This window comes from Doryrhamphus excisus, chromosome 5 (genome assembly GCF_030265055.1).
Source record: "Doryrhamphus excisus isolate RoL2022-K1 chromosome 5, RoL_Dexc_1.0, whole genome shotgun sequence".
Classification (NCBI taxonomy): Eukaryota; Metazoa; Chordata; class Actinopteri; order Syngnathiformes; family Syngnathidae; genus Doryrhamphus; species Doryrhamphus excisus.
The window spans coordinates 1,890,098-1,917,684 of NC_080470.1; the positions used below are offsets into that span (position 1 = coordinate 1,890,098).

Sequence of the window (27,587 nt, forward strand, 5' to 3'; positions counted from 1 at the left end):
TAATATAATAATTATTGTTTTAATTTTTATTATTATTATGTGCTTGTGTCTCTTTTTTCAGGAGCACTTTGTAAACAACAGACCATGTCAAACAACGAAATTGATACAACCATCAAAAGGTTGGCTCAGGCCATGATGCCAGGTTGTATGTTGACTTTAAATTCAATACTTTGGAAAAAATCGGGCGGGCCGTATTCAAACACTTGGCGGGCCGCATGTGGCCCCCGGGCCGTAGTTTGCCCACCCCTGCTCTAAACCAACCATCGTACACTCGTTGATGGATTTTAAAATGCACTCGAAAAAAAAAAAAAAAAAAAGGTCCCTTACTGATTTTTTTTTTTTAGGATGATTTGAGAATGGCTTTGTTTTGTTTTACAAACCCTGACAAGATTTTGGTCTAAGTTTGTTACGTCTCGGATCTGAACGACTCCAAGACAAGATCCGGTAACCCGTTTTCTTTCTGAGCCACCTTCCTTTTCTCCCGCTCATATATATATATATATATGTGTGTGTATGTATGTGATTACCATAATCTCCGTGCTGGGTCTACGTAGTCCTCCTTCACCTCCAGATGGGGGTTTTTGTGGACTCTTCCAAGTTTTCAACCCCCTCCGCCAGGGTTCGGCAAACAAGTCAAATTTTCCAGACACGACTCCCCATCAGACACTGTTGATATTCATTGCTGGTCGTGTGGAATTAATTAATTAATCACTTTTTTTTTTTTTTTTTTTTGCAATTTTGTGCTCCGGTTGATTAAAAAAAAAAAAAAGGTACTTCAGAGAAGAAAAAGGTCTCGTAAAAATGAGTGCGACACAAGTAGGGGGGTTTGCACGTCATTACAAGTCTGTCATCCCCTCGCCGCTGACATGTCTCCATTTTGAAGACCTTGTAAAAAAAAAAAAAAAAAAAAAACCCAGAGTTTCCCCACGGGAAAGGGAATTTTTTTTTCCCCGATTCAAGGCTCTGGAACGTCAGTCTCAAGCACGGAAACAGTATTTCGTTTCCTCTCACGGAGAGAGAGAGCGAGAGAGTCGACTGCCACTTCCTTCGGAGGCCCGGATGGTTTTATTTAGCGCCTGGTATGGCGGCGGCGGCGGCGGCGGCGGCGGCGGCGGGCGATTGTCGTCCTCCCATCAAATTTAACATCAGTCCAGGACATCACGTGTTTTTTTTTTTTTTTTTGGACGACCAGCTGACAATTGAGGATGATTTCTAGATCTTATCGAAAAGATCTTGTCTCCTTCAGTAATTCTTGCGAAAATCTCAGCTGGGGGGGGGAAAAAAAAGCCTCGGTTGTCATCCGACGGCGTTCCCGGGAGGCTGCAAGGTGAAAGGGTGTTCTCGTTTTGGGGGCGTTTGGGGTTGGGGATGTGAGCCTCATTTGCGTCCCCCCCCCCGTTGGCGTCTCCACTCGTTAACCCCCCCTTGACATCACTTCATCGCCGTCTTTTCTCGACTCCTCGCACATCGGGGGGCACGTCTCTTTGCTCGTTCGCCGGGCCTCTCTCTCGCCTTTCTTCTTCCCTCCGCCTGTGTCTCTTCTTCGCGCTCGCTTCTTCTGCCATCTTTATTTTCGCTCGCTGGTCGTTGCTTTGCTATCCCGTCGCTTTCACTCGGTGGTGCTTCGGTTTGTAGCAGAGGAAAACAGGTATCCATTTTATGATTTTAATATTTCCCAGATTTAAAAAGCCGGTGAACTAAAAGCTCAGCTCAAGCCTAGCTCACTTCCTTCAAAAGCACCCTGGAAAAGACGGAAAAAACGGTGCGTTTAAATACAATCACGTAAAAAAAAAGTCATTGCAGCCTGTTGTGCGCGTGGCGTCCCGTGGCGGAACTTACACTCTAATACTGTGACAGGCCGGTCACCCCACCATGCTGGTAAGCACGTTCACCCTGGTACGTGGAGTCCTGGGACAAAGCCACGTCAATTTGGGACTTGAACTCGTCTCCCAAGTAACTGTCCTGTGGAATCAGTTAAAAAAAAAAAACATGTTAGTTGCTCGGGTTGAGTTCAAATAAACCACAAAAACCGAGACAAGTACCTGGGACAGTTCCGGCTGGGACAAACCAGGTTGGCTCATCTGGGAAGGTTGGCTCATCGAGATGTAGCCTTGAGTCAGGGGCCCCTGCGAGAAGGACTGCGAGGCCCCGTCCTGGCTGGCTTGGCTGTGGGGTCCGTGACCGGCGCCTTGGACCGCTGAGCCGCGGGGCCTCTGTCGCCCGCCGCGACCAAGCTTGCTACCCTTCATGGCTCCACGACCTTTCACCAAAACAGACCACGCACGGTCATGCATTGGAAAGTTGGACAGCAGGGGTCTCAAACACGTGGCCCGCAGGACACTAGTTTGAGGCCCCCGCCTTGATATGAAAGTTTAATGTTAAGTTTGATATGGATGCTGTATGGTATCATGTACCCAGAAAAAATTATTACGTTTGATTCATGTTCATGTTAAAGGTTAAATAACTGTTAATAGTTATCCTCCCTATCCGTGTGGAAGTGGTAAGTTTTTGGCTATTTAAGTTGAAAGGAAATAACTTGGAGGCTACCGTTCAGGTCGCTAGCTCTCTAGTTTGCGAGTTAGCATGTGTCTCGAGACCCCGCAGTTGCGCAATATGTTGTAAATAAAAAGAGTATAAATGTGACTATAGTCGTGTTTTGTCATGTCTATAAAAAAGATTAAAAAAAAAGATTAAAAAAAAAGATAAAGAATTATCTCTTAGAAAATACTTAGCAAAATATGTAAAAATCAGGGGTCTCAAACACGCGGCCCGCGGGCCAAATGTGGCCCGCAGGACACTACTTTGAGGCCCCCGCCTTGATATGAAAGTTTAATGTTAGTGCGGCCCCGCGCAAGTTTGATATGGATGCTGTATGGTATCATGTACCCAGAAAAAATTATTACGTTTGATTCATGTTCATGTTAAAGGTTAAATAACTGTTAATAGTTATCCTCCCTATCTGTGTGGAAGTGGTAAGTTTTTGGCTATTTAAGTTGAAAGGAAATAACTTGGAGGCTACCGTTTAGGTCGCTAGCTCTCTAGTTTGCGAGTTAGCATGTGTCTCGAGACCCCGCAGTTGCGCAATATGTTGTAAATAAAAAGAGTATAAATGTGACTATAGTCGTGTTTTGTCATGTCTATAAAAACAAAAAAAGATAAAAAAAAAGATAAAGAATTATCTCTCAGAAAATACTTAGCAAAATATGTAAAAATCAGGGGTCTCAAACACGCGGCCCGCGGGCCAAATGTGGCCCGCATGACACCAGTTTGAGGCCCCCGCCTTGATATGAAAGTTTAATGTTAGTGCGGCCCGCGCAAGTTTGATATGGATGCTGTATGGTATCATGTACCCAGAAAAAATTATTACGTTTGATTCATGTTCATGTTAAAGGTTAAATAACTGTTAATAGTTATCCTCCCTATCCGTGTGGAAGTGGTAAGTTTTTGGCTATTTAAGTTGAAAGGAAATAACTTGGAGGCTACCGTTTAGGTCGCTAGCTCTCTAGTTTGCGAGTTAGCATGTGTCTCGAGACCCCGCAGTTGCGCAATATGTTGTAAATAAAAAGAGTATAAATGTGACTATAGTCGTGTTTTGTCATGTCTATAAAAAATAGATAAAGAATTATCTCTCAGAAAATACTTAGCAAAATATGTATACATCAGGGGTCTCAAACACGCGGCCCGCGGGCCAAATGTGGTCCGCAGGACACTACTTTGAGGCCCCCGCCTTGATATGAAAGTCTAATGTTAGCGCGGCCCCGCGCAAGTTTGATATGGATGCTGTATGGTATCATGTACCCAGAAAAAATTATTACGTTTGATTCATGTTCATGTTAAAGGTTAAATAACTGTTAATAGTTATCCTCCCTATCCGTGTGGAAGTGGTAATTTTTTTGGCTTTTTTAAGTTTAAAGGAAATAACTTGGAGGCTACCGTTTAGGTCAGGGGTCTCAAACACACGGCCCGTGGGCCAAATGTGGCCCACAGGACACTAGTTTGAGGCCCCCGCCTTGATATGAAAGTTTAATGTTAGTGCGGCCCCGCGCAAGTTTGATATGGATGCTGTATGGTATCATGTACCCAGAAAAAATTATTACGTTTGATTCATGTTCATGTTAAAGGTTAAATAACTGTTAATAGTTATCCTCCCTATCCGTGTGGAAGTGGTAAGTTTTTGGCTGTATCGGCCACAAATATCGGCCATCGGTGAAGTGATGTACGATACCTGCAGCGGGTCCGTTAGTCTGGCCGAGATAGCTGGGCGGCGGCATGGGCGGCATGACCAGGTTGAAAGGTATCGGTAGATTCATTGCGGCCATGTGACCAGGACCGGCGCCGATCATGCCAATCTGGTCGTGGGTTTGGAAGTACATGTTGGATGGACGACCGACTGTGGAAAAAGATTTCAAGGTTCAAGGTCAACGGGTCTCGGAAAGTCACTCATTTGGATTAAAAAAATAAATAAATAAAATCACCGGTACTGCTGCGATCGTAGGCGGAGCCAGGAATGAGAGCTTCACGGGCATCGTACATGGCGGTGCTCATGAAACGACCGCCCTACAAAAAAAAACACACATACAAAAAGTTGAATGTACTAATTAATTTTTTTTTTTTTTCAAGAGTGTCATCATCGCAGCCACTTACGGGATTGATGGTGTTGACGAGTTTGCGTGGTTTGCTGAACTGCATCAGGCTCTCCCTCAGGTTGTTGAGGGGTCCCTCCACAAGGACCTTCTGCTCCTTGTAGTTGTTCAGCAGGTTGTTCCACAGCGGTTGCTTAGATAGAGCCTTGGGGTTCCCCACAATGATCACTCCATATCTAAAAAAAAAAAAACAAAAAAACACAAAAACACTGTGATTATATACAACAGGGGTCTCAAACTCAATTTACCTGGGGGCCACCAGAGCTAGGTTCTGGGTGAAGCCGGGGCCGCATCAGGTTTAAAAAAAAAAAGCCAAAAAATTACCACTTCCACACGGATAGGGAGGATAACTATTAACAGTTATTTAACCTTTAACATGAACATGAATCAAACGTAATAATTTTTTCTGGGTACATGATACCATACAGCATCCATATCAAACTTGCGCGGGGCCGCAGTAACATTAAACTTTCGTATCAAGGCGGGGGCCTCAAACTAGTGTCCTGTGGGCCACATTTGGCCCACGGGCCGCGTGTTTGAGACCCCTGACCTAAACGGTAGCCTCCAAGTTATTTTCTTTCAACTTAAAAAAGCCCAAAAATTACCACTTCCACACGGATAGAGAGGGTAACTATTAACAGTTATTTAACCTTTAACATGAACATTAATGAAATTTAATAATTTTTACGCAATTAGCAAGTTAGCAACAAAACACGACTATAGTCACATTTATACTCTTTTTATTTACAACATATTGCGCAACTGCAGGGTCTTGAGACACATGCTAACTCGCAAACTAGAGAGCTAGCGACCTAAACGGTAGCCTTCAAGTTATTTCCTTTCAACTTAAATAGCCAAAAAATTACCACTTCCACACGGATAGGGAGGATAACTATTAACAGTTATTTAACCTTTAACATGAACATTAATGAAATTTAATAATTTTACCCAATTAGCAAGTTAGCAACAAAAACGACTATAGTCACATTTATACTCTTTCTATTTACAACATATTGCGCAACTGCAGGGTCTCGAGACACATGCTAACTCGCAAACTAGAGAGCTAGCGACCTAAACGGTAGCCTTCAAGTTATTTCCTTTCAACTTAAATAGCCAAAAAATTACCACTTCCACACGGATAGAGAGGATAACTATTAACAGTTATTTAACCTTTAACATGAACATGAATCAAACGTAATAATAATTTTTTCTGGGTACATGATACCATACAGCATCCATATCAAACTTGCGCGGGGTCGCACTAACATTAAACTTTCATATCAAGGCGGGGGCCTCAAACTAGTGTCCTGCGGGCCATATTTGGCCCGCGGGCCGTGTGTTTCCGGTGTGCACACAGCTTTAAGCTGTCATTTCAACATTAAACTTTGGTATCAAGGTGGGGGGGGGCCCTCAAACTAGCGTCTCGCGGGCCACATTTGGCATTTAGTCACATGTATACTCTTTATTTACAACATATTGCGCAACTGCAGGGTCTTGAGACACATGCTAACTCGCAAACTAGAGAGCTAGCAACCTAAACGGTAGCCTCCAAGTTATTTCCTTTCAACTTAAAAAAGCCAAAAAATTACCACTTCCACACGGATAGAGAGGATAACTATTAACAGTTATTTAACCTTTAACATGAACATTAATCAAACGTAATAATATTTTTTTCTGGGTACATGATACCATACAGCATCCATATCAAACTTGCGCGGGCCGCACTAACATTAAACTTTTGTATCAAGGCGGGGGCCTCAAACTAGTGTCCTGTGGGCCACATTTGGCCCGCAGGCCGTGTGTTTGAGACCCCTGACCTAAACGGTAGCCTTCAAGTTATTTCCTTTCAACTTAAAAAAGCCAAAAAATTACCACTTCCACACGGATAGAGAGGATAACTATTAACAGTTATTTAACCTTTAACATGAACATTAATCAAACGTAATCATTTTTTCTGGCCGTGGCTCAAAAAAGGATGAAAAACACTGCCCCAAGTAAGTAAATATGCGGTGTGTAATTATTCAAAAAAATGTCCTTACTTGGCTCTGGTCAAAGCCACATTAAGTCGACGAGGATCGTTTAAGAACCCGATGCCCTGGTGCTCGTTGGCACGGACGCAGGACAGGATGATGAAGTCTTTCTCTCTGCCCTGGAAGGCGTCCACACTGGCGATTTCCACTTGCTGTCGTAGGAAAGGATAATACAATAATTATGCAGTTTTTATGCCAGTTATTCATGTTTCCTCAACATTGTCCGGTGAAAGCGGCGCAGTCAAACCCGTTTAAGTCTGCCCTGACATCCCATAATATGTTATGCGAATTTGACATTCAAGGATGAAGAGTCTTGAACCAGTCATGATGTGCTATATATATCACTATATTGACACTTACTATGGTACCCATTATGGCATTGGATGCTCATATCACCGAGTACTTCGGTACGTGACAAAAAGAAAAAAAAATACTTAATAGTCTAAAAAAGAAAACTTAAATATGAGTCTAAAAAATAATAAAAATACTGAGAAGTTAAAACGACAAAAGTCTAAAAAAAGATAAATTAAAAAAACACAAATTTAGATATAATTCAAAAATCAAAATGACTTAAAAGTCTTATAAATCATAACAAAAATATTCCAAAATAAAAATGAATGAAATTAAAGTCTACAACAATTATATAAATAATGCAAAAAATAATTCAAAAACAAAAATCACTTAAATAAATGTCAAAAAACACAAATAATTCAAAAGCAAAAATGACTTAAATAAAAGTCTAAAAAAAATAATACAAATAATTCCAAAATAAGAAAGACTTAAATAAAAGTCGTAAATAAAATAATACAAATAATTGTAAAATAAAATTAAAAAAAAAAAAAAAACTAGGATGACTTAAATAAAAAATAATAACTATTGGAACATTTTTATCCTATAGTTTGAGACCATTTGTCAATTTGGTTTGGCTTCAATAAAAACAAAAAAAAAATAAAAATGAAGGAATAAATACATACATAGATAAAATATTACTTTAAAAAAAAAAGCAGTTGATGTTTGCTAAATACAAGGATGAAGAGTCTTGAACCAGTCATGATGTGCTATATATATCACTATATTGACACTTACTATGGTACCCATTATGGCATTGGATGCTCATATCACCGAGTACTTTGGTACGGGACAAAAAGAAAAAAAAATACTTAATAGTCTAAAAAAGAAAACTTATAATAAAAAAGATTAAAAAAAAGAAAAAAATACAAATTTAGATATAGTTCAAAAATCAAAATGACTTAAAAGTCTTATAAATCATAACGAAAATATTCCAAAATAAAAATGAATGAAATAAAAGTCTACAACAATTATATAAATAATTCAAAAAATAATTCAAAAACAAAAATCACTTAAATAAATGTCAAAAAACACAAATAATTCAAAAGCAAAAATGACTTAAATAAAAGTCATAAATAAAATAATACAATTAATTGTAAATTAAAATTCTAAAAAAAAAAAAACTAGGATGACTTAAATAAAAAATAATAGCTATTGGAAAATTTTTAAATCCATTTGTCAATTTGGCTTCAATAAAAACAGAAAAAATAAAAATTTTACTTAAAAAAAGCAGTTGATGTTTGCTAAATTCAAGGATGAAGAGTCTTGAACCAGTCATGATGTGCTATATATATCACTATATTGACACTTACTATGGTACCCATTATGGCATTGGATGCTCATATCACCGAGTACTTCGGTACGGGACAAAAAAAATTAAAATAAATTAATAAAAAAAATGTACAAAATTTTATTTAAAAAAATTTTAATTAAAAAATATTTCAAAAAATTAAAAAAATTAAAATATATATATTAGAAAGCAGGAAGTGAACAAATGTAACAGTTACTGATTGTAAAAGTACCAGATGGAGGGGTAGGATTTAATAAGCTTTGCTTCTTCCTACTCCTTTTGGACTCCTTTTGGAACTGTGATCTGATTATGTGATGCATTCAATTGTAATCTGATGCACGTTCAAATGAAATTAAACCATTACCATAAAGTATAAACGTCGACTTAAGCGGGTTTGACCGTATAATTATGAAATAAGTTTGTTTATCCAGAGCTGTGAGATGTACCTGGTACAGTTTGGTGTGCAAGGAGCCACTGAACTGCATGTACTGGACCAGATAGGAACGCTGACCCTCGTAAGGGGTAATGATCCCGATCTGGTCCGGCTTGGCTCCAGCCTTCAGGAGCCTGGTGGTGATTTTCTCCACATTTGCAGCTTCGGTCCTACGAGGAAATGTCACCATGTTGTGTCACATGTATGCAAGGTCAAAGGTTAAAAAGAAGTATTCAGTGACGTTACCTGTTCAGGTAAGATGTTCCAGAGCTGGCAATCTCCTCCTGGCCTTGAGTCACGTAGAAGAACATGGGTTTGTCCGGCTGCGGCCACTGGAAGTCAAAGCCCTTCTTGATGCGATCGGCTATGACGAATGGATAGAGAAGATTCTTTGAAATCTCTAAGATCTTTTTCGCTGAGGTTCCAGGAGAAGAAATCGAATTGTGTCAAACCTGCTGTGACGCCATTCTGCAGGGAGCCCTCGTAGAAAATGTTGGATGGGAAGGCACTGAGAGCCGGGTGCATTCGGTACTGGACCTGCAGGCGAATTGGTCGGATGCCCAGAACCACCAGGCGCTCAAACAGAGACTGTGACAACCCTGCCTTGGCTGCCTTCTTGCATGTCACAACAGGACCCAGCTGGCAGTGGTCACCCACCAGGATGAGCTACAGTTTGGGAAAAAAGGTGGTTATGAAAATACCAGTAGATTTTTTTTAAATACATGAACCACATACTAAATATTATTCTCATTTTAATAATACCTCTTTTCTTTATTTCTAACATTTTTGACAAAACATGTATGCCCAGTTACACTTAAGTGAGTTTGAAAATGTACTGCAAAAAAGGCCAGTAAGGATAATTCATTATGCCGCCGACAGAGAACATTAGCAAATACAAATAGACGGTGTAGACATTAAAAATGTGAAGGAAAATTAATTTATAGGGATCACAATAGATGAAAAAAAAACAAATTTAGATATAATTCAAAAATCAAAATGACTTAAGTCTTATAAATCATAACAAAAATATTCCAAAATAAAAATGAATGAAATAAAAGTCTACAACAATTATATAAATAATTCAAAAACAAAAATCACTTAAATAAATGTCAAAAAACACAAATAATTCAAAAGCAAAAATGACTTAAATAAAAGTCTAAAAAAAAATTATACAAATAATTCCAAAATAAGAAAGACTTAAATAAGTCATAAATAAAATAATACAAATAATTGTAAAATAAAATTCTAAAAAAAAAAAAAAACTAGGATGACTTAAATAAAAAATAATAACTATTGGAACATTTTTATCCTATAGTTTGAGACCATTTGTCAATTTGGTTTGGCTTTAAAAGCAATCTTCACTGGCTAAATGTACTGCAAAAAAGGCCAGTAAGGATAATTCAGAGAACATACTAACTCCTTATTTCTAAAATGACAAATACTTCAACTTGCTGATATAGTTCACCTTCAAACAGCTAAAATAATGCATAAGGCTAAAAATAAGCAATTAGCTAAAAATGTCATCCAATACTTCTCTACAAGAGAGGAGAAATATGATCTCAGGGAAGAAGTACATTTGAAACACTTCTATGCTAGGACTACGTTATGCTAGCCATAGCATTTCAGTATGTGGAATCAAACTATGGAATGGATTGAGTAAGGAAATCAAACAATGCACAACGATGAGCCAATTCAAGAAACAATACAAGCAGTTGATGTTTGCTAAATACAAGGATGAAGAGATATCACCTCGTACTTCGGTACATGACATAAAAAAAATTATAAAAAAAATTGAAAAAAAATGTAATTTATTTTTTTAATGAAATTAAATTTAATGATGTTTTTATTAAAAATATTTCAAAACATTAAAAAAATTTAAATATATATATTAGAAAGCAGGAAGTGAACAAATAACAGTATATTATATCACCTCGTACTTCGATACGGGCCAAAAAAAATTTTTTTAATGTAAAAAATTTAGAAATTTTTAAAAATTTTATAATTAAAAACTAAAATAAATAAATAAATAAATAAAAACTTAAACTAGATTAGGAAAGCAGGAAGTGAACAAATGTAACAGTTACTGATTGTAAAAGTACCAGATGGAGGGGTAGGATAATACCTGCTTTGCTCCAAGCACAACGGGCACCATGCACTCCGGTTCGGTGGCTTGGGTGCTCTCGTCAATCAGGATGGAGCGGAACTGCATCTTGGCCAGGCGAGGGTCCCCCGCGCCGACGCAGGTGCAGCAGATCACATCCGCATTCTGAGCAGCAGAGGAGGACGCATTTATTAAAAACAGAAAAATGAATAAACTTTGCTTTGGTTCCAATTTTCTACAATAAAAGCTCTGATAAAACATTCCACTGTTCTCAAATATCTTAATTTTTATTTTTCTACACAAAATAAGATGAAAAATAAATAAACAAATCAAGAATTAAAAAAATCAGTAATAAATAAATATAATAATAATAATAAAAGGGCAAATAATAAAAACTTAAGAAACCACATATAGTTGGTGGGTAGACAAATTATTTTTTTCAGATTAAAATGAACAAAGCATTATTAGAGCCCTGTAGACATGACAAAACACGACTATAGTCACATTTATACTCTTTTTTTATTTACAACATATTGCGCAACTGCAGGGTCTTGAGACACATGCTAACTCGCAAACTAGAGAGCTAGCGACCTAAACGGTAGCCTTCAAGTTATTTCCTTTCAACTTAAATAGCCAAAAACTTACCACTTCCACACGGATAGGGAGGATAACTATTAACAGTTATTTAACCTTTAACATGAACATGAATCAAACGTAATAATTTTTTCTGGGTACATGATACCATACAGCATCCATATCAAACTTGCGCGGGCCGCACTAACATTAAACTTTCATATCAAGGCGGGGGCCTCAAACTAGTGTCCTGCGGGCCACATTTGGCCCGCGGGCCGCGTGTTTGAGACCCCTGACCATGTTGGCAGGGACGCCATGATAGATGTTTTCCTAGTCAAACCAATCGCTGATTGGTTGATCGCGAACAAGAACGGGTGTGGGTAAAACGCAGACTGTGGACTACGGACCGCGGTCTAAATAAAGGATTCTGATTGGTCCATTTCAAGAGAATCGAAAATTTGCTCCTCACCATGAGCAGCTCCCTCTCAGCCGTGCGTTTCAAGGCTCTGTAGCGCTTCTCGTCGGCAGAGGAAAGTTCGCCAGTCTCATCCTTTAGCTGCTGGAGTTTCTGAAGTTCTTGCATGCTACAATGAAAAAAAAAAACCCAAAAAAACACTGGTCAGGTCTCGAGGAACTCAAGGTCTTTTTCTGGGTCTCAACGGCCGTACACTGACCTGTCCATATTGCTGATCTGGTTATGCAGCGCCAGGAAGGACACTGGAGACTCGATAGCCTCACGGCTCTTGGCACACAGTCTGACCACCTTCAGCCCAGTCTTGTCGATCTTCTCAGTTAACTGGTCCACTGCAATGTTACTGGGAGCGCACACCAGGACCGGCCTACAAAAGGAACACACCGAGAACCCCATCATAAGGACTAGGATAGGATAGACTTTCTTTATTGTCATTGCAAAATATCACAGTAGTGAAATTGCCAATGAAATGTTGTTGCCTGGCTACCGCATATTAATAAATAATAATAATAATAATAATAATGTGGAGAATAAATAGATGACATCAAATATGAACAACAATGTACAGCGTAAACAGTAATTTGTACAAATAATTAAGAATGAGTAATACATACATGATGGATGGCATCAACTACAGCAGGGGTCTCAAACTTGCGGCCCACAAGATGCTAGTTTGAGGCCCCCCACCTTGATACCAAAGTTTAATGTTGAAATGACAGCTTAAAGCTGTGTGCACACCGGACACAATTAACATGATTTTACCCCGCCCATACTGTTACCCCGCCCTGTTTTGCTTTGGATTAGCAATGAAGCTAAAGGCTTATGACGCTGGGTACAAATAAATGCGGGAAATGATTTGGAATAAAACGGAAAATACGCGTCAAGATAAAGCATCTCATCAAACATGTTAGGGCAGGGGTCTCAAACACGCGGCCCGCACAATTTGAGGCCCCCACCTTGATATGAAAGTTTAATGTTAGTGCGGCCCGCGCAAGTTTGATATGGATGCTGTATGGTATCATGTACCCAGAAAAAATTATTACGTTTGATTCATGTTCATGTTAAAGGTTAAATAACTGTTAATAGTTATCCTCCCTATCCGTGTGGAAGTGGTAAGTTTTTGGCTATTTAAGTTGAAAGGAAATAACTTGGAGGCTACCGTTTAGGTCGCTAGCTCTCTAGTTTGCGAGTTAGCATGTGTCTCAAGACGCTGCAGTTGCGCAATATGTTGTAAATAAAAAGAGTATAAATGTGACTATAGTCGTGTTTTGTCATGTCTATAAAAACAAAAAAAGATAAAAAAAGGATAAAAAATTATCTCTCAGAAAATACTTAGCAAAATATGTATAACTCAGGGGTCTCAAACACGCGGCCCGCGGGCCAAATGTGGTCCGCAGGACACTAGTTTGAGGCCCCCGCCTTGATATGAAAGTTTAATGTTAGTGCGGCCCGCGCAAGTTTGATATGGATGCTGTATGGTATCATGTACCCAGAAAAAATTATTACCTTTGATTCATGTTCATGTTAAAGGTTAAATAACTGTTAATAGTTATCCTCCCTATCCGTGTGGAAGTGGTAATTTTTGGCTATTTAAGTTGAAAGGAAATAACTTGGAGGCTACTGTTTAGGTCGCTTAGCTCTCTAGTTTGCGAGTTAGCATGTGTCTCAAGACCCTGCAGTTGCGCAATATGTTGTAAATCAGGGGTCTCAAACATGCAGCCCGCGGGCCAAATGTGGTCCGCAGGACACTAGTTTGAGGCCCCCGCCTTGATATGAAAGTTTAATGTTAGTGCGTCCCGCGCAAGTTTGATATGGATGCTGTATGGTATCATGTACCCAGAAAAAATTATTACGTTTGATTCATGTTCATGTTAAAGGTTAAATAACTGTTAATAGTTATCCTCCCTATCCGTGTGGAAGTGGTACGTTTTTGGCTTTTTAAGTTTAAAGGAAATAACTTGGAGGCTACCGTTTAGGTCGCTAGCTCTCTCGTTTGCGAGTTAGCATTTGTCTCAAGACGCTGCAGTTGCGCAATATGTTGTAAATATAAAGAGTATAAATGTGACTATAGTCGTGTTTTGTCATGTCTATAAAAACAAAAAAAGATAAAAAAAAAAGATAAAGAATTATCTCTCAGAAAATACTTAGCAAAATATGTATAACTCAGGGGTCTCAAACACGCGGCCCGCGGGCCAAATGTGGTCCGCAGGACACTAGTTTGAGGCCCCCGCCTTGATATGAAAGTTTAATGTTAGTGCGGCCCCGCGCAAGTTTGATATGGATGCTGTATGGTATCATGTACCCAGAAAAAATTATTACGTTTGATTCATGTTCATGTTAAAGGTTAAATAACTGTTAATAGTTATCCTCCCTATCCGTGTGGAAGTGGTATGTTTTTGGCTATTTAAGTTTAAAGGAAATAACTTGGAGGCTACCGTTTAGGTGGCTAGCTCTCTAGTTTGCGAATTAGCATGTGTCTCAAGACCCTGCAGTTGCGCAATATGTTGTAAATAAAAAGAGTATAAATGTGACTATAGTCGTGTTTTGTCATGTCTACAGGGCTCTAATAATGCTTTGTTCATTTTAATCTGAAAAAAATCATTTGTCTACCCACCAACTATATGTGGTTTCTTAAGTTTTTATTATTTACCGTTTTATTATTATTATATTTATTTATCACTGATTGATTGATTTTATTTATTCTTGATTTGTTTATTTATTTTTCATCTTATTTTGTGTAGAAAAATAAAAATTAAGATATTTGAGAACAGTGGAATGTTTTATCAGAGCTTTTATTGTAGAAAATTGGAACCAAAGTGAAGTTTTAATAAATTTTTTGTTTTTAATAAATGCGTTTTTGTTTTGTTTTTTTTTGGAAAACCTGATGCGGCCCGGCTTCACCCAGAACCTAGCTCCAGTAACCCCCAGGTAAATTGAGTTTGAGACCCCTGAACTACAGCATACAGCAGAATATTTTACCCGTTGCCCTGACGAGACAGGTGGTAAACAATAGTGGCAGAGGTGACGGTCTTCCCGGTACCAGGAGGACCCTGGATCAGACTTAGAGGTCTCTGCAGCACAGTCTTTACAGCATAGACCTACATACACATGCAAATAAACAGAATTAAAACCCCAAAAGAACACAAAAAATGCTTTAAAAAATGACAATTCCATCCACCCCACCTCAGAGAGGTTTAAAGTGACTAACGGAGAAGTCTGACCTGGGAGTGATTGAGATCGGGAAGGCCCTGAGCAGTGAAGCGTTTCGGCAGCTGACACTTGATGGTCACGTCTTCCACTTCGTGACCCAGCAGCTTGTGGTAAATGTACCCGGACACCGAGGTCTCGTCCACAGCAAAGGTCTTCAGAGCGCTCTGCATCCTGGAGTGGGACATACAAGAGCGGTTACAGTCACTGACGTTATCCATTAGTGGTAATAATGATTAATTAAACACCACAATTAAACAGTAATTTACATAAACATCGGTTGTGACTTGCAAAACCTGTTATGTAAAAAAAATAAATTTAGCAGTGATTGTTTATTCCTGGCTCGGGGGCGTCCAAAGTGTGGTGCGGGGGCCACTTGCAGCTTGTTTTTATTGTCCCGAGGGTCATTGTACAAATTGAATTTATACATTTATTATCAACTCCTATACCCATTATATTAGAAAGAATTACTGTTTACGCTGTACATTGTTCATATTTGATGTCTATTTATTCTCCACATTATTGTTTATTATAATACGGGAGCTAGGTAACGACATTTTGTTGGCAATTTCACTGCTGTGTTATTGTGCAATGACAATAAAATAATCTATCTATAAATCAAATCAGACGGTTTTGGCAACAGAGAAACTTATTACAACTCGTAAATGAAAAGCCGGCACTTTACAGGGGATAGATTTGAAGAAAATAAGCAAGAAGGCTTCGCTACACATCTTAAATCTTATGTCCTAGAACTTAAATAAAACTAAAATCATGCTGTTTGCTAACAGCAGAAAGGACACGCACCAGCAAATACAAATAGACGGGGTAGACATTGAAAATGTGAAGGAAAATTAATTTCTTTGGGATCACAATAGATGAAAATATGAGCTGGAAACCTCATATTAAAAAAATATACAACATAAGGTGGCCAGAAATATTTCAATATTGAATAAAGCAAAAAAATTGTTCTCAATCAGAAATCACTCCACACTCTTTATTGCTCTCTGGTTCTACCATATCTTACTTATTGTGTGGAAATATGGGCAAATAACTATAAAAAAAAATCTTCACTCGCTAAATGTACTGCAAAAAAGGCCAGTAAGGATAATTCATAATGCCGCCTACAGAGAACATACTAAGTCCTTATTTCTAAAATGACAAATACTTCAACTTGCTGATATAGTTCATCTTCAAACAGCTAAAATAATGCATAAGGCTAAAAATAATCCATAAGTGGGTCAGGTTGTTTTCTTGAAATATCTTCTTAATTAAAAATTTTCATCATTTCATATTCCAGGTATTCCTAAAAAAACATGTTTTTAATCTCATGACGTTCACATTTTTAACTTATTTTTTATACATTTTAAGAATTTTGGCTTCAACAAAAAAAATAAAAATGAAGGATTAAATACATATATAGATGAAATATTACTTATATATTACTAAAAAAAGCAGTTGATGTTTGCTAAATACAAGGATGAAGAGTCTTGAACCAGTCATGATGTGCTATATATATCACTATATTGACACTTACTATGGTACCCATTATGGCATTGGATGCTCATATCACCGAGTACTTCAGTATGTGACAAAAAAATTAAATTAAAAAAAATTTAAAATAAAAAAAAAAATTATAAAAAAAATAACAATATTTCAAAAAATTTAAATATATATATTAGAAACCAGGAAGTGTATTTCTAAAATCACAAATACTTCAACTTGTTGATATAGTTCATCTTCAAACAGCTAACATAATGCATAAGAATAAAAATAACCAATAACCAATTACATGGCAGGAAGCACAAAACAAATACAGCAGGAATAGGTACATATTCTGGAAGATCTAGAAGGTTTCCGTGTGTAGCTGCTCTATGGGAGTCCTCAACTCAATATAATGGTACAGTCCCCTATAATCACTACGAGTCTCCCACAGTGTTATTGTACATTGTTGATTACAATTTAAAGCTGTACAACTTGGTATCAGCTATGAAAAGCAATAAAAAAAATAGACTATATGCAAAAAAATTGGGGTAGTAAAAGTGTAAGCCTACCTGTCAAAGGAGGTGGCTTTCCACACAAAGTCAACCTGGAAGTTATGTGGAATTTCCACAGGGGCTCCAACACTGCTCCGCAATTCAATAGCAATTTCATCCCCGTAGTCTTTGAAAGCAAGTTGTTAAGGACCGCAGGGGCTGGTTTGGAAGTCGTTGAAAAAAGACGATAAACAGAAGCAAACATTAAAAAAAATTGAGACTGGTTGGTAACGATGAGCCAGTTAGCTTCCAGAGCAAAACATTATTTCCTTCATGTGTGTTTACTGGATGCTGTTGGGCTTGTAAATTACCCATCAGGAGGGGGGGGGGGGAATGAAGGACAGTTCTGATCGATGAAAAAAAGGATACTGTCCGGGACCTTGATGACATGGCCGATCCCTTTCCAGAGCGGGGCCAGATCGCCTTTGTACCGCAGGCAGATCTCATCACCTTGCATCAAACGCATATCTGAAATCGGAAAGGCAGAAAAAAATGTAAATATTTTTTTAGAAATATTCAGAAATACACATATGGTGATAAACGCAAAGGGGTGAAAGGTGATGGTTACCATCGGAATCCGTCTTGGGCAGAGTGAAATACGCAATCCGCTTCTTATTCAGGCCCAAGTCCCACCTGACTGTTATGTTGTCTTGGGTCTACGAGGAAACACATTACAAAGATAAAGGATTCAAACAGTTATGATAAGACCTTCCAGCAATGGATCCCAAGAGGTATAATAGCATGGTGTACGATAACGATAGTAAATAAGGGGAAATTCAGGAGCTTTCAAGAACCACCTGGGTGAAAACCATTATTTTAGATATATACAAATGAGAAATTTATGTTAGTGCGGCCCGCGCAAGTTTGATATGTTCATGTTAAAGGTTAAATAACTGTTAATAGTTATCCTCCCTATCCGTGTGGAAGTGGTAAGTTTTTGGCTATTTAAGTTTAAAGGAAATAACTTGAAGGCGACCGTTTAGGTCGCTAGCTCTCTCGTTTGCGAGTTAGCATGTGTCTCAAGACCCTGCAATATGTTGTAAATCAGGGGTCTCAAACACGCGTCCCGCGGGCCAAATGTGGCCCGCAGGACACTAGTATGAAAGTTTAATGTTAGTGCGGCCCGCGCAAGTTTGATATGGATACTGTATGGTATCATGTACCCAGAAAAAATTATTACGTTTGATTCATGTTAAAGGTTAAATAACTGTTAATAGTTATCCTCCCTATCCGTGTGGAAGTGGTAAGTTTTTGGGTTATTTAAGTTTAAAGGAAATAACTTGAAGGCTACCGTTTAGGTCGCTAGATCTCTACTTTGCGAGTTAGCATGTGTCTCAAGACCCTGCAGTTGCGGGTCTCAAACACGTGGCCCACACTAGTTTGAGGCCCCCGCCTTGATATGAAAGTTTAATGTCAGTGCGGCCCCGCTCAAGTTTGATATGGATGCTGTATGGTATCATGTACCCAGAAAAAATTATTATGTTTGATTCATGTTCATGTTAAAGGTTAAATAACTGTTAATAGTTATCCTCCCTATCCGTGTGGAAGTGGTAAGTTTTTGGCTATTTAAGTTTAAAGGAAATAAGTTGAAGGCTACCGTTTAGGTCGCTAGCTCTCTCATTTGCGAGTTAGCATGTGTCTCAAGACCCTGCAATATGTTGTAAATCAGGGGTCTCAAACACGCGTCCCGCGGGCCAATTGTGGCCCGCAGGAGACTAGTTTGAGGCCCCCGCCTTGATATGAAAGTTTAATGTTAGTGCGGCCCGCGCAAGTTTGATATGGATGCTGTATGGTATCATGTACCCAGAAAAAATTATTACGTTTGATTAATGTTCATGTTAAAGGTTAAATAACTGTTAATAGTTATCCTCCCTATCCGTGTGGAAGTGGTAAGTTTTTGGCGGTTTAAGTTTAACGGAAATAACTTGAAGGCTACCGTTTAGGTCGCTAGCTCTCTAGTTTGCGAGTTAGCATGTGTCTCAAGACCCTGCAGTTGCGCAATATGTCGTAAATCAGGGGTCTCAAACACGCGGCCCGTGGGCCAAATGTGGCCCGCAGGACACTAGTATGAAAGTTTAATGTTAGTGCGGCCCGCGCAAGTTTGATATGGATGCTGTATGGTATCATGTACCCAGAAAAAATTATTACGTTTGATTCATGTTCATGTTAAAGGTTAAATAACTGTTAATAGTTATCCTCCCTATCCGTGTGGAAGTGGTAAGTTTTTGGGCTTTTTTTAAGAGACCCCTGGTATGAATCAAATAAACTACCAATAAAATCCACTCAATGATAAATAAGCATGAGTTCTTGTGTGATTCCAAACAGGTGCTTAGACGTACCTGAGACTCTTTTAGCTTCTTGTCATAGTCTGCCTCCAGTTTGACCAAAGGACCAAAGATATTTTGATACTGGTAAGCGTCCTCGTAGCGCAGCAGCACATGCTGGGGCTCCTCATCCACGCCGGGTTTCTCCAAGTCCTCCAAGGTAGCACCGGGGTTGTCCTGGAGCAAAGACAAAAACCAGACGGAACAGAAGTGTCAAATTAGCTTTAAAAAAAAGTTGTGCCATATATGGACTAAGGATCGACCGATACGTCGACCGGCCGATATATCGGGCCGATATTTGCGTTCTTTACTTGAATCGGTATCGGCCGATACGGGCGTGAGTTCGCCGATGTATTTTTCCGCCGCATGATTTAAGCGAAAAGTTTGTCCCAGATCATCATGACTTTATTCCATATCATTATGACTTTATTCCCATCATATGATGTTATTCCCATATCGTCATGACTTTATTCCATATCATTATGACTTTATTCACATCATATGTTATTCCTACATCGTCATGACTTTTCCATATCATTATGACTTTATTCCCATCATATGATGTTATTCCCATATTGTCATGACTTTATTCCATATCATTATGACTTTATTCACGTCATATGATGTTATTCCCATATCGTCATGACTTTATTCCATATCATTATGACTTTATTCACGTCATATGATGTTATTCCCATATCGTCATGACTTTATTCCATATCATTATGACTTTATTCCCATCATATGATGTTATTCCCATATTGTCATGACTTTATTCCATATCATTATGACTTTATTCACGTCATATGATGTTATTCCCATATCGTCATGACTTTATTCCATATCATTATGACTTTATTCACGTCATATGATGTTATTCCCATATTGTCATGACTTTATTCCATATCATTATGACTTTATTCACATCATATGATGTTATTCCCATATTGTCATGACTTTATTCCATATCATTATGACTTTATTCACGTCATATGATGTTATTCCCATACCGTCATGACTTTATTCCATATCATTATGACTTTATTCACGTCATATGATGTTATTCCCATATCGTCATGACTTTATTCCATATCATTATGACTTTATTCACATCATATGATGTTATTCCCATATCGTCATGACTTTATTCCATATCATTGTGACTTTATTCACATCATATGATGTTATTCCCACATCGCCATGACTTTATTCCATATCATTATGACTTTATTCCCACCATATGTTATTCCCATATTGTCATTACTTTATTCCATATCGTTATGACTTTATTCACGTCATATGATTTTATTCCCATATCGTCATGACTTTATTCCATATGATTATGACTTTATTCACATCATATGATGTTATTCCCATATCGTCATGACTTTATTCACATCATATGATGTTATTCCCATATTGTCATGACTTTATTCCATATGATTATGACTTTATTCACATCATATGATGTTATTCCCATATCGTCATGACTTTATTCCATATGATTATGACTTTATTCACGTCATATGATGTTATTCCCATATTGTCATGACTTTATTCCATATCATTATGACTTTATTCCCATATCGTCATGACTTTATTCCATATCATTATGACTTGCATTACTACAGCTAATTAACCTAGCATGTTTTTGGAATGTGGGAGGAAACCGGAGTACCCGGAGAAAACCCACGCATGCACGGGGAGAACATGCAAACTCCACACAGAGATGGCCGAGGGTGGAATTGAACTTGGGTTTCCTAGCTGTGAAGCCTGTGTGCTAACCACCCGTCCACTGTGCAGCCCTGGTTCAGTATATTTTTCATCAAAATAGTAGTCATGCCAAAATGTTGTGTTGCTGCTGGATGTTCACCATGCTTTCAGACGCATTCGGTGCCTACCTTCCAGAGTTCCTCCAGTTTGTTGATCTGCTGGGCGGTGATCTGACGGGCACGCAGCTGCTCCTGCTCCGATGGGATCTTCACCAGCCAGGACAGGAAACAGCGGTCTTGGATGAGTGGCTGCCACTGGGAGCTATCCCAGTTGATGTCCTTCAGGCTACTCTGGCTGGCGCACGGCTGTCTGTAAGGAAATTGAGTATTATTATAATAATAATAATAATAATATTCAACATGATAATGTATCAAAAATACACTTTGGAACAAAACTATGGATATTTATGTTTCCAAAGGTGATCTGCTCATTGTGTCTTCGTCACTTACCGACAGAGGAGCACCACGACGGAATCAGCCTTGGCTGGGATGAAACCCAGGAGGAAGACGTTGCGACATCCGCAGTTGTAACACTCCAGCACCGTCTCGCCCAAAGGTCCATCCTTGTGAAGGGTCACCTCTTTGCATTTGGCTCGCACCAAGTGGTTTACGATGTGGCTACAAGGTCAGGGGTGGGTCAAGTACGGTCGGTTACAAACTGGGGGTGTTGTTTGTTTTGGTCTTTGGTGAGACAGTGGAACCCTCAGATTTTGGAGTTGGATGGTCACGTTACGGAAGGCGCGTGTCAAACTCGGGCCAGAGAGAGTGCAGGTTTTCACTAAAAGCAGGTGATTTTCATGATATATACGTATATATATATATATATATATATATATATATATATATATATACACACACACACACACACACACACATATATATGGCTAGTGTAATAAAAAAGTGAGCATTTTTTTATTTTTAATGTTTTATGGTTGCACGTTTCTAAAGCCTGCATGTAAACTATGTATAATAGCCATAAACCATAAAAAGATTACAAATAAAAAATGCTCACTTTTTATTACACTGGCCATATATATATATATATATATATATATATATATATATATATATATATATATATATATATATATATATATATATATATATATATATATATATATATATATATATATATATATACACACACAATAAAACGCGAGCATTTTTTAATATAAAAAGTATAATATAATATAAAAAGTATAATATAAAAAGTAATATATATATAATAAAAAGCGTAAAAAAGTGTAATAAAAAGCAAGCATTTTTTATATAAAAAGTATAATATAATATAAAAAGTATAATATAAAAAGTAATATATATATAATAAAAAAGCGTAAAAAAGTGTAATAAAAAGCCAGCATTTTTTATATAAAAAGTATAATATAATATAAAAAGTAATGTGTATATATATATATTATACACAATAAAAAGCGAGCATTTTTTTATATAAAAAGTATAATATAAAAAGTAGTATATATATATATATAATAAAAAGCGTAAAAAAGTGTAATAAAAAGCAAGCATTTTTATATAAAAAGTATAATATAATATAAAAAGTAATATATATATAATAAAAAGCGTAAAAAAGTGTAATAAAAGCGAGCATTTTTTATATAAAAAGTATAATATATATATATATATATATATATACACAATAAAAAGCGAGCATTTTTTATATAAAAAGTATAATATAAAAAGTAATATATATATAATAAAAAGCGTAAAAAAGTGTAATAAAAAGCGAGCATTTTTTTATATAAAAAGTATAATATAATATAAAAAGTAATATATATATATATATATATATATATATACACAATAAAAAGCGTAAAAAAGTGTAATAAAAAGCGAGCATTTTTTAATACAAAAAGTATAATATAAAAAGTTTTTTTTAATCTGGTTATGGTTGCAAGTTTCTAAAGTCTGCATATAAACTATGTATAAATAAACTATGTATAATCGCCATAAACCATTAAAAAAAATGCTCACTTTTTATTAAACTTATTTTTATTACACTAGCCATATACATCAGTGTAATAAAAAGTGAGCATTTTTTTTTATTTTTAATCTTTTTATGGTTGCAAGTTTCTAAAGTCTGCATATAAACTATGTATAACAAGAGTTCAATAACTGAGTCAATGTGTACGTTTTGCTGATAACGCCACATACTGTAGCCTTACTACTGTGTATTATGTATATAATAGGTATTACAGTAGTGTCATATCCACCTGACAATAATATACAGCACTGACAAGCAGGACACTGAATATTGGCTTTGTGTACAAATTATTATTTGGGAATTATTATTCCCTCTGTTCACCTGCCAAGCGAATAATTCCCCAATTGTGTTTGATTTTTCTTTGGCTTTTTTTTATTTTTATTTTTTTTGCAATGCCACTACAGTAGGGTACTGTTGGCGGCAAAGAGGGGAAAAGTGTGACGATGACCACCGGTTAACTTATTTTTACACTTAAAAAGTGACAAGAATCCAACTTAAAACCATAATAGCTGCGGTTGTTTCAGTTACTCCCTCAAGGAAAAGTTATTTGAAAGTATAAAAATGTAAGGTTCCACTGTACTGTACCGATTGTGCGTATGTACGATACGGATAAGGCGCCTACACACCTGCCAGATGTGTTCCCACGACCGTTACAGAACCACTTCTTGCTGGTATTGCAGTACACCACACAGGCTGGATCATGAATACCACAGTAGCTGAAAAAAGGAGAAGTGTTTTAGAGGATTAGCGTTTCGGTGAACGTCGCTGAAAGCTAAGTGAGACATCCGTGTTCAAGACTAGTTTCCCCTATTATGATGGAACCACTAGTGCAGGGGTCTCAAACTCAATTTACTTGGGGGGCCACTGGAGCTCGGGTCTGGGTGAGACTGGGCCGCATCAGGTTTTCCAAAAAAAAACAAAAAAACGCATTTATTAAAAACAAAAAAAAATTAAAAAACTTTGGTTCCAATTTTCTACAATAAAAGCTCTGATAAAACATTCCACTGTTCTCAAATATCTTATTTTTTATTTTTCTACACAAAATAAGACATATTGCGCAACTGCAGGGTCTTGAGACACATGCTAACTCGCAAACTAGAGAGCTGGCGACCTAAACGGTAGCCTTCAAGTTATTTCCTTTCAACTTAAATAGCCAAAAACGTACCACTTCCACACGGATAGGGAGGATAACTATTAACAGTTATTTAACCTTTAACATGAACATGAATCAAACGTAATAATTTTTTCTGGGTACATGATACCATACAGCATCCATATCAAACTTGCACGGGCCGCACTAACATTAAACTTACCACTTCCACACGGATAGGGAGGATAACTATTAACAGTTATTTAACCTTTAACATGAACATGAATCAAACGTAATAATTTTTTCTGGGTACATGATACCATACAGCATCCATATCAAACTTGCGCGGGGCCGCACTAACATCGAACTTTCATATCAAGGCGGGTCACAGTTGGCACGCGGGCCGCGTGTTTGAGACCCCTGATTTACAACATATTGCGCAACCGCAGGGTCTTGAGACATATGCTAACTCGCAAACTAGAGAGCTGGCGACGTAAACGGTAGCCTTCAAGTTATTTCCTTTCAACTTAAACAGCCAAAAACGTACCACTTCCACACGGATAGGGAGGATAACTATTAACAGTTATTTAACCTTTAACATGAACATTAATCAAACGTAATAATTTTTTCTGGGTACATGATACCATACAGCATCCATATCAAACTTGCGCGGGGCCGCACTAACATTAAACTTTCATATCAAGGCGGGGGCCTCAAACTAGTGTCCTGCGGGCCACAGTTGGCACGCGGGCCGCGTGTTTGAGACCCCTGATTTACAACATATTGCGCAACCGCAGGGTCTTGAGACACATGCTAACTCGCAAACTAGAGAGCTGGCGACGTAAACGGTAGCCTTCAAGTTATTTCCTTTCAACTTAAACAGCCAAAAACTTACCACTTCCACACAGATAGGGAGGATAACTATTAACAGTTATTTAACCTTTAACATGAACATATCAAACTAACATAAATTTCTCATTTGTATATATCTAAAATAATGGTTTTTCGCCCAGGTGGACATTCCAGGCTGCTAGACAGGAAATATTCCAAGGACTAAGACTCATTCTAGTTGGAAGCGAACGTGTCATTTTTGTTGTTGTTTCACATTAATATAAAAAAAAAAACACTGTGGACTGCACTTAAGGGGTGTATTCATTCAGTGCATGCATGCATCTTTGTCCGCGTACCTGCAAGCGTGCACCGGCAGGTCCTTCGTATAGTAGGCGTCTTCTTCGTCTTCCTCAAAATTGAGTTCGGCTAACAGCTGACTGGCTTTGGCCACAGAGTCATCGATACCGCCGTTGTGGAGCCCCTCGTCCGGACCGTTAACCTGCGACACCGTGCAAGCGTTAGCATCAACATGTTATGCTAACGGCGATAAGCTATTATTAGCAGCGAGAAATCACATTACGTTACATGCTAACAAAAGTTTTGAGGTCGTCGCGTTATTTTGTTTTTAAGTCAGTGTACGTGTACATGTACGGATTACTTTCAAGGTGTAGTTTAGAATAAATAAATAAACACACAAATACTTTTTGGGGTTAGTTTGAAGGGTGGCTCGTCGTGAAGCTAACAGCTACAGCTAGCTATAGTTAAGCTAGGTGGCGGTACGTCCAATAATAGCGGGTTAGCTAGCTAGCTAGCTTCAGCAGCTAGCTAACCCACAGCTAACGCAGCTAGCCCGCGCGGTTGTTGATTCTACCCCCCCTGCAAAGTGAGAGCACCAAACCTGACTGTCCAACTGGCTCTGAGTCTGGCCCTGGGTCTGTGTTTGGCTCGGGAGGGTAAAGTCGGTGAAGTCGTATTCGGAGCCCTGGGTGTCCGCTCCGAGCAACTCCGCTTCCTCGGTGTCCAAGAAGGTGAGGGTCTGGGAGCTTGGCCCGTACGCCTCCACACTCATCTCGACTCAACTTTCGTTTGACAGAAATGTTTCCGGCGTGCGTCCAAAATTGATTAAAATCCACACAGTCACTCGCTATCTGGAAACGGGCTCCAAAAGTACGAGCATAAAGCCCAAGGTAGTCAAATTGTACCGAAGGGAACCTCGATGGCTTTCGGGAGGTCCAATAGCGATGGAACGTTCTTGCGCCGCTCGCCGTGTGACGTCCCACTACGTTTACAGTGTGTGGCGTAGAGATAGGCGAAGGCAAAGAAGAGCTCTCACTCAGGGTCTATTTCCGGAGATCCAAAGAGACACGCAAAAGCTTCGGGAGTGAAACATCAAAAGGCTGCAGCGTTGCTGTGGTTACATCACAGCAGGCCGGAACGTACAAGTGCATATAATATTAGTTTTGTTCATTTTTACAGTTCCTTATGTATTTTAGATCTAAAAAATTATACAAGTATAATTATACACATATTAGTATACGGAATACTTTATTATCTGGAATTTCATGTTCATAATAATAAAATGTACATATAACATTTACATAGCAAAAATGTTATTCAAGAATATGGAACTGTATTTGTTAATTGTTTGTAAATTATATATATATATAATATTTTAAATATATAAAAAATATATAAGATATATATAATAATTTATTTTATATAAATATATATAAAAATATATATCAGATTAAAAATAAAAATGCTCATTTTTTATTACACTGGCCATATATCTATAAACTTGCAACCATAAAAAGATTAAAAATAAAAAAATGCTCATTTTTTATTACACTGGCCATATATATATTTTAAAATATTGTTTTATTAATTTGTAATCATTTTATGGTTTAACTATGGTATATATATATATATAGTGAGCATTTTTTATTTTTAATCTGATATAGATTTTTATATATATTTATATAAAATCTATATTATATATATTATATATTTATTATATATATATTTTTAAATCTTGTATATATATATATATAAAATTTACAAACAAACAAAGTTTACAAACAATTTACAAAAAAATTGTTTGTAAATTTTATATATATATATATATATATATATATATATATATATATAATTTACAAACAAACAAAATTTACAAAAAATGCTCATATTTTAAATAAAAAAACTACTCACTTGTGTAATAAAAAGTGAGCATTTTTTATGTTTTATGGTTGCAAGTTTCTAAAGCCTGCATATAAACTATGTATAATAGCCATAAACCATAAAAAAGATGACAAATAAAAAATGCTCACTTTTTATTAGACTTATTTTTATTACACTGGCCATATATATATGCATGTATATATTAATAAAAAATATATAATAATAAAATAAATAATAAAATAAATATACAATAATAAATATA

The 27,587-nt window shown here is 37.3% G+C and overlaps 1 protein-coding gene across 1 annotated transcript; it reads right to left on the minus strand.

Moving 5' to 3' along the window:
- Positions 1-281: 281 nt before the first annotated feature.
- LOC131129674 (regulator of nonsense transcripts 1-like) lies at positions 282-26,439 on the minus strand. Its single transcript, XM_058073438.1, has 24 exons — positions 26,046-26,439; positions 25,504-25,646; positions 23,853-23,942; positions 21,678-21,845; positions 21,357-21,537; positions 19,471-19,632; positions 17,700-17,787; positions 17,501-17,599; positions 17,150-17,258; positions 15,113-15,272; positions 14,871-14,989; positions 12,094-12,258; positions 11,889-12,003; positions 10,868-11,011; positions 9,198-9,411; positions 8,992-9,109; positions 8,759-8,915; positions 6,683-6,825; positions 4,645-4,819; positions 4,476-4,557; positions 4,226-4,390; positions 2,043-2,260; positions 1,840-1,962; positions 282-1,741 (listed from the first exon to the last, which is right to left on the minus strand). Exons 1-23 carry the CDS (start codon positions 26,214-26,216, stop codon positions 1,843-1,845), a joined length of 3,306 nt encoding a protein of 1,101 aa, XP_057929421.1. The 5' UTR covers positions 26,217-26,439; the 3' UTR covers positions 282-1,741; positions 1,840-1,842.
- Between the last annotated feature and the right edge of the window lie 1,148 nt (positions 26,440-27,587).